An 8,362-nucleotide genomic window follows, 5' to 3' on the forward strand; every position below is an offset into this window, starting at 1 on the left:
ATTTTTTCCGGAGTTATTGCCTTTGTTCTGTTTTGCTTTATTAAGTTTGAGGTATTTTCAAATGGGACAATTTTTCTTAGAAACCGTTTATGATAGTAATTTTATTTTCTGATGTGATAATATTTTCTTATGTATACATCTTAGTTCTTAGATTTAGGACATTTAGGAAAAGGTTGTGAGTTATGACAACTAGTCTGGCGGGGATGTTGATGACTATGCCTTCTTGTTTATACTAGCGCTGTAAAGCTTTGCTATCTAGAAGTGTCCTCTGTAACAAAATCTATTCATTGATCTCTATGATATGCACCGGTAGTGGTAATGGAGCAGTTTGTGGCTTTGGGATTTCATAAAGCTGCTGCATTGCACAAGCCTTGCAAAAATGAAAGCACACAGCCGCTCTAATTGGCAGCCACCATTATGTTTAGTTTTATACAGTACAGTGTTTGTCTTTATCTCTCTTCTGTCCAATCTGATTTCTCATAATTATGATGATGCTAATTTGTTTTAATAAAGTTGTCTCATTCGTGTTAAATGAATCAGTGAGAATTAAAAAGTAGAATGCATTAAAAAGGTAAATCCATTCATTTTCAGACCCACTTGTTCCTGTTATTCAGGGTCACGGGGGTCTGCCGGTGCCAATCTCTGGCTCTCATTGGGCACTGGGCGGGGGTACACCCTGGACAGGGCGCCAGTCCATCGCAGGGCAAAAAAAGGTAAATCATTTCTATCAATAAGATACTCTAACTGAATCACAATGAGTCATGATTTGAGAGAAATCCCAGTTTACTATGACGGGGACAGACTAAAAAAGGTGTTGCTTGTACCTCTGTATGCATCATATTAATGGAAAATATTATAATTGGTAAGTTATGAGGCAGCTTTTTTTAAATAAAGAGATATCACAGACTGGATCACTTATGGTAAAAGTGTAGACAACTTCACTAGTAAAAACCCCACTTAGCACTTATTTATATTTTTTCTGTACTGTTATCTTGGTCAATGTCTATTATTTATTTTATTTAAATTTTTTTTCCTTAATTTTCATTTCTGTATTTGTTTTTAGCCTTCTTACTTGCTCTTCATGTCTTTGGCTGCTGTAATCTTAGTTTCCCCACGGTGGGATGAAATAAAGTAATCTAATCTAATAGACCATCAATATTGTATTTGTTGGAATAAATGCATACATGGGTAAATGTGTTTGATTAGTAGTTGATCTAAATACTTAGTTGTTGAATTAATCAGTTTATACTTCTTTCCACTCCTTTTCAAACGTATATAGAAAGTATTTGAAAGCGTGTTTGTATGATCCCATTCATTGTTTGTCCATACTACTTTTATTTATTTATTTATTTATTTTTTTACATTTGCTTTCTTCTCTTTTTAATTTTTTAATTTTTATTTTTACATGTTCGAAATAAACTAAACTAAACTAAACACCAACAATGCAGCTGATACGAAAAAGTCACAAAACAACATAATTAAACATTAGATAAAAGGAAAAGCTAAATTAATTATAAATGTATTTATTTTTTTATTTAATTTTGATATTAAGGTTGTAGTCTGTTACACTTATGTAGATGTAATTTCGGGCACATAAAAAACTAAAAACTAAAAAATTTTTTTTACATGATTTAAAAGTTGCAGCACGCACTCCCCACTGCGCATGCGTCAGATCTCTGTTTACGGAAGTGTTAAATGGAGCGAGAGAGAGAAGCGATGTTCAAACACGTGTTCCTCACCGGACCTCCAGGTATCTGCGGACCGTGAACCTGCCCAGGGCTGCTTCACGGTCTGAGGGTTAAATCCAATACTGTCAGTCGGTTGTGTAGTTTTAGAGAGAAAGTGCTGTGCGTAATACTAACACGAGCTGCTATTGTTACGTCCTTAACATCCAATAATAAGTTATTTAGACGTAGTTTGAAATTATTTCTGAGTTCAGGCTAAGCTCTACTTATACAACTTGTTTGAATACAGCGATAAAGGGTTAATTCAGTGTTTTTCAACCTTGGGTCGGGACCCCATAATATATATATATATATATTTTTTTTAATTCAACATCACCGTCTTGAAAACAACTGTTTTCTATAGTTTCACTTTATAAAATATAAATCTAATTAATGACAATAAAATGCAGTTTAAAAATATATCTGAGATGGTACAACTTGTCACTAATCAATCCTGGCTACTATGTATTTGGTCAATGACGTATAACTATTTCACCGCATGATATTTCATAAAATGGGCATCATCGGGCAAGGTTTGTATGAATATTATGATGGAAATAAAAATAGAAATATGTTTAAATCTTATACAGGATTATAATATAACTAAAATGAAGCATAAAATTAATTTGAATCGATTTAGAGTAATTAAAAAAAAAAAATAAAAACAGCCGTTATGGCCAGACAGTTGCACCACATGATATTTTGACACTTTGAATAACAGGATAAATTACAGAAGTAATTTAGTAAGTAACATTGTGATTGATATACACTAAATTACTACATATTTTGTATGTTTTTTCGCATTTAAACCTTTTTAAGTAAAAGAAATGCAGTTGGACAGAATAACAAACATGATCAAGAAGTAATTCTCAAAAAAAAAAAAATGTCTTTGGTGTCGTCAGAAATTCTTCATATCAAAATGAGGTCATGATCCAAAAAAAGGTTGGGAACCACTGAGTGTGTCTGTGGGAGCCATAATCACTGTGGTTGTTTATGGTTTTACATTTGTTTACAGGTGTTGGTAAAACCACCCTGGTGCAGAAAGCCTGTGAGTCTTTGTTGTCATCAGGAGTGGGAGTAGAAGGCTTTTACACAGAGGAGGTGAGGCAGGGCGGCCGCAGAGTGGGCTTTGATGTGGTCACGGTGGCTGGGGAGAGGGCCCACCTGTCCAGAATCAGGTAACCTGTGTGTGTGTGTGGATCTCTTTTATCACCCTTTGAGGTCTGGTCTGCTCACTTCAACATTACCCGCAGAGACTCCATCACCAGTGCCTCCCACAGCAGACAGGAGCCCACTGTAGGACAGTATGTGGTGGACCTGCCTTCATTTGAGACCCTGGCCCTCCCCCTCTTCAGAAACGTAAGATGGAAAACCTTTTCACACAGCCTCGTCCATAGATCACAAACGGCGAAACGCTCTCCTCTTGCAAATCAACAGATCGTTTGATTCTCAAAGTGATGGAATAATTGCTAGCTTGCAAACATATAAATTCCACAGTGAAGTTTTTAGTGCGTGTGGTGCCGTCTGGCTGTCACTGACCATGATTAATCCAGCGTGTAACGTGAAGCCGGAGCGCCTACACATGCACAGCAGAGGAAGGTGTCTGAGCCTCGGCGGCACACGCTGCACTTTCATCTCACTTTAACTATCCCTGTAATCACCACAGGCCACTTATTATTCGTCTTCTAATAACACTGGTAATAATGCATTTGGTTACATTTACAAACCTGACTCTTCAGAATGACTTAAGCCATCTTGAATACTCATTTAATACTCGCCAAATGTCAAATTAATTGTTGGTTCTGGTTTCCTAAATGCAAGGGTTGCCTCTGTTTTCTGTATGACAGAGTCAAACCTCACATGGACCGAGAACTGTTTGGGTTTTTGTAGCTATTGAATACTAAGGCTGTAAGAAATAATCGATTTGGCGATATATTCCAATATTTCACCACGCAATTATTGTATTTACCCAAAAAATGTCCAAATCTATTTTTTTAAAATCATGTTTATTTCTGGAAAAAAAAAACATTTCTTTGCGCTAACATATGCATAGCATGTAAATGCCTGGTTACTAGGTGTCATTGAACCACATCAGACCTTGTTAAAGCTGATATCCGGAGTTTCTGAGAGACGTCTTCATGTCCCACCCTAAACAGCTCCCACTGCCTCTGCCAATCTACCATAAGCCACGCCCCTATTGTTAACATAACAAGGTCGCATTGATATAGGTCTATGGTTCAGGTAAGAGCCAAAATCATATTTACCTGTTTGCTGTTGTGATGCGCGGCCTTGTTTCTGTGCACAGTTCCACATTCACTTTGATTGACAGACTCAAAAACAAGAAGTCAAAGCCTATTGGCTGGGCGCACTCGTCGATCGTTCAATTTGTATAGGGGTCTATAGGACGAAGGATGGATTTACATACATTAATGAATATGAATGACCACCGGCAGTAGACCATAGTAAAAGACTAGTTAGGTATTTTTTTGCATTTCAAAAGAATACATGAACAGATTTCTCAGAAACTCTAGATAACAGCTGTAAACTACCAACTCCTCAATGCATTTAAACTTGGTAGTTGATTGCACTTTATTATTTTTTAAAACATACTAGGCCCTTTATAGATGTGTGGTTACTTTTTTAAAAAAAAAATTAAGAACTTAACAGAATCAGAATCTGTTGTAGAAGCAAAATTTGGACTTTTTTGAAAAATGTGAGTTTGATAAACATACCTCTTGTTTTTGATATTGGTACTTGAATTACAGTTAGTTATCATTTACTTGTTCTCACAAGTTTAAAAAAAATGAAATAAATTGTATTTTACATCATTTTGTACTTGTAAAAGTTAATTTTGTAATTATTGATATCGTAATATATCGCAATGTATATCGTATTATTAAGTATTGGGGTACAGTATATCGTATCGTGACATGCAAATCATATTGTATTCATACTCATTGTAATTTACATCCCTATTGAATACATTAAGATGTTTCCAGTGATAAAAGACAATCATATGGCCAAAATAGAAATGTCGATGTATCTTGAATCTCGATATATTGCCCATGCCTAAAAATAACCAACTTTTAGACTGCGTTGGGCGCATGTGCAAGTACTTTCTTTTTATTTATTGGCACATCTTTTTTTTTTTTTTTTTACAGATGAGCGACAGCAGGAAGGTTTTTGTCATTGACGAGATAGGAAAAATGGAGCTTTTTAGCCAGTCGTTCATCAGGGCTGTAAGGCAGACGTTGGACAGCTCCTCCTGCATAATTCTGGGCACTATCCCCGTCCCTAAAGGAAAACCTCTGACTCTGGTGGAGGAAGTGAGGAGCAGAAGGGACGTCCAGGTCTTCACAGTGAGTATAAAACACTCACGCTGGCTAGGAGAGATATTTAGGTCAGTTTTGGAGCTGTTAAGTCGCAGAACAACAGGAGGACAGTGTTTACAGTGTGTGTACTTGGTCTTAGCGAGCAGAGGGGCCTGCATTATCCCACTCCTCTGGCAGGATTAACTCTAAATCATGCGTGACTGATTCAACAACAAAGGGAGGTCTCAAATGTCAAGTCAATTTATCACGGAAGACTCAGTTATGGATATTGTCATGCAAAGCAAAGCACTCTCTGTTGCTGCAGTATTTCAAACTTTATAAAAGTGTTTCAAGGCTGTTTTTAGGAACGATATGATTAACATTTTCACTTTTAAATCTCCATCTCACAGCTTAGGTGAGGCAACATGGTTGGATAAAAGGCTTAGATCTGACAGGATATGATGCATGTCGTACTATTATCTCTGTATGATTGTGCTTAATGCTCAACATGTGCTTTTCTTTTTTTTTACTGCTTTTCTTTTCAGGTATCAAAGGAGAACAGAAATGCTATTCTACAGGAAATCCTCACAGCCCTACAAAAATGTTTAAATCAAACTGGATAACATGAGTGAAGTCACATCCTCTGGAAGTTGAGCGTTTCTTCGTTTTTTGCTGACAACACGTTCAATTTGTGTCATTGCACGAGCCCGAAGTGGATCTACACGTTATCCATACCGGTGCTAATGGTCGTCCTGAGCCACTGAAGGAGTTAGTGTGTCACATGCATGCATTTATGTACACAATTCTTTTTCTCATACCGCCTCAAAATGGATCGCGTCCTGAATAATTGATGGTGGGGATGGAACACAGCAAGGGAATTGTTCGGGTAGTGCGTAAATAACCTCCCACTTTCTGAGCCAGAGGTTGCACGGTCCTCATACAGCTCCTTCTGTCGGAATGTTCCTCACATCGACACCCACAGGCGCTCCTCGTGGCTTCCTGCTTGTTATTAATTGGTACACAACGACAATTGTTGCTTTTGTTTTGCGCGAAGAGGCAAACTGGGCCTGTTGATTCTACTCTCGCCTCTTTGCTCTGCGTTTTTCCCTCGTGCTCGTCTTGTCAACGAGAGGCTGTGCTTATTGAAAATCAATCAATATTTAACGGCGCTGCAATCCCGTCATGCTTTATTCATCTCATAGCAGGAAGCTAAAGAGGGGAAAAAAAAAAAAACTAATTGTTTTTAATAAATTTGTTTTCCCCCAATTTGTCTTTCTCATAATGAGCCTCCATCATGCAGAAACAAATAAATATGCTTCTCTTTTTTTTTTATTTCTTTTTTTTTTTTTACATTCCATCCTGGGAGATAATGGAGTTTGTGTCCTGTGTGCTGTCAGATTACAGTGAAGGATAAATCAAGTTGGTGGGTAAAGGATTTTTTTCAGATGTCAGCATGCTTTTATAGAGGATTTAGTTTGATGGTACAGCTCAAAGGAGGATTCCGGAAGGTTTTAACACCAGAGAGGAAGACTTAAAGAAAGAAAGCCGAGCTCTGCATGGCTGCCAATAAATTACTGTTGAATTAAATCACGTAAATAAATTAAAAAAAAAGCTTTCCAGAAAAAGTGCTCGTACAATAAATGATGACGAATGAAGGGTGACAAACCATATTTTTGGTTAATTTTCAATATTTACAACTTGTGAAATTGTGAATTTATGCAGCAAGAGATAATTTACATGTCATGAATAACTTAAAATGCATTGATATAAGCTTTGATTTTATCTACCTAATAAATAAGGTGACGAGCCAATCTGTTTCCATTTAATGGAGATTGATTCATTTATTTTCCCAGTTTTCTATTTTCTTTTTTCTTTCACAAGCAACAACAAAAGGACTAAACAAGCAGGGAAATATAGATAGTTTTTTATCCTAAAATGCATGCTGCAAATAGTGAGACATTATGCTTGTTAGCAAAAACGAAAAATAAGAGGCAAAAATGCTTGATGATAGAACAGATGAGATACAGGACTGAAAATCAACCTGGACAAAAAGGATGTTACATGGGAAAAACCGTATATATAACAAGTTCTGATAAACTACGGCTGGGCTCGCGGAACATTTCCGTGCCGAATAGCACGTTCCCGAAAATTCAGTGAAATTACTCTGTTCCACCGAGTAAAATGAAATTGTGACATAAAATGGTAATCTACGTTGAATTACATTTGAAACGATATATCACATGACTATGTTTTGATAAATTCAGAAATTACTGGAAAAGGGGGTGGGCCCCGTCCCCCCTTTCAAAAAGGTCTCCGAGAGGCTCCTGACATCCGCTCATAGAATATTCATGTTAAATTACAGCTTGATTGTAGATTGAAGCATTAACGAAAGAGTAGTCATTTGAAAAATGGGGCCCCCTGGCGCCCCGTGGCACATACAGAGTAATGGGCCCCATTCATATATTGGTATGTGTCAATGATTCCGTACCACCAACTGTCGCAATATTTGACTCACAAATTAATGAGAAAACAACTTTAATGGAAATTGGCTAAAAAAGGACGGTGAGCCCCCTTATCTAATTGTGTGAGACATAATTGTAAACTTTGAAACAATATATCACATGACTATGTTCCCATACATTTGGAAATTACCAGAAATGGGGGGTGGGCCCCCGGGCCCCATTTAAAAAAAAAAAAAAATACCGATCTAAGGAGAACTAACTGAGGAGTGGTCATTTGAAGAATGGGGCCCCCGGGTCCCCCTGGTGCCCTAGTGACATGTACGGGGTAATTGGTATGTGCCAATGATTTGTTACCACCAACCATTGTAATATTTGACTCAAAAATAAATGAGAAATCGACTTTCTTCTTTTGGAGATTTGAGTGGAATGTGAGTAATGGTAGTTAACTTCTACCATTGCGTAATTGAGAGTGTCTTAACCAGTTGTATTATTGTGTGGTTTGATAATCTCACTCTGAACGAAAACAATACTTTGAACAAAGGGATTGGCTCAGCCATCAGGACCATTGGCTGTACTTTGTCACTCCCGGAGGTCACACATAAAGCTAGACTCTTAAATCAAGCTTTACAAGGCAGTGGTTATCCGTACGGTTTTCGTATCAATATACCGACATTCTATTCGTACGCAGCGCCTCTCATTGGCCAGTTTAGGTCACATGACTAAGACTAAACCTAACTGTAAACCTAACCCAAACCCTAAAAATTGTTGCGATATAGGGTTATAACCTAAACCTAAACTAAGATGCTACGTACGTGTACGTCGGTAAACGTAGCACTAGCACCAGGGGTTTTCCGCACGCCAACCG

At 37.4% G+C, this 8,362-nt stretch overlaps 1 protein-coding gene across 1 annotated transcript; it reads left to right on the plus strand.

Moving 5' to 3' along the window:
• The first annotated feature begins 1,667 nt into the window (after window positions 1–1,667).
• ntpcr (nucleoside-triphosphatase, cancer-related) lies at window positions 1,668–6,320 on the plus strand. Its single transcript, XM_028469593.1, has 5 exons — window positions 1,668–1,750; window positions 2,740–2,902; window positions 2,978–3,083; window positions 4,886–5,083; window positions 5,581–6,320. The coding sequence occupies exons 1-5, from the start codon at window positions 1,696–1,698 to the stop codon at window positions 5,656–5,658; spliced, it is 600 nt and encodes a 199-aa protein (XP_028325394.1). The 5' UTR covers window positions 1,668–1,695; the 3' UTR covers window positions 5,659–6,320.
• The last annotated feature ends 2,042 nt before the right edge of the window (window positions 6,321–8,362 follow it).

The sequence above is a fragment of the Gouania willdenowi genome, chromosome 15 (genome assembly GCF_900634775.1).
Source record: "Gouania willdenowi chromosome 15, fGouWil2.1, whole genome shotgun sequence".
Lineage (NCBI taxonomy): Eukaryota > Metazoa > Chordata > Actinopteri > Blenniiformes > Gobiesocidae > Gouania > Gouania willdenowi.

What these genes read in the sequence shown, in the direction of transcription:
- ntpcr (XM_028469593.1), top strand. Translation starts at nt 1,696, where the DNA reads ATGGAGCGAGAGAGAGAAGCGATGTTCAAACACGTGTTCCTCACCGGA. An exon ending in GTTCCTCACCGGACCTCCAG is followed by an intron (nt 1,751 to 2,739) that starts GTATCTGCGGAC and finishes ATTTGTTTACAG; the next exon opens with GTGTTGGTAAAACCACCCTG. An exon ending in GCCCACCTGTCCAGAATCAG is followed by an intron (nt 2,903 to 2,977) that starts GTAACCTGTGTG and finishes CATTACCCGCAG; the next exon opens with AGACTCCATCACCAGTGCCT.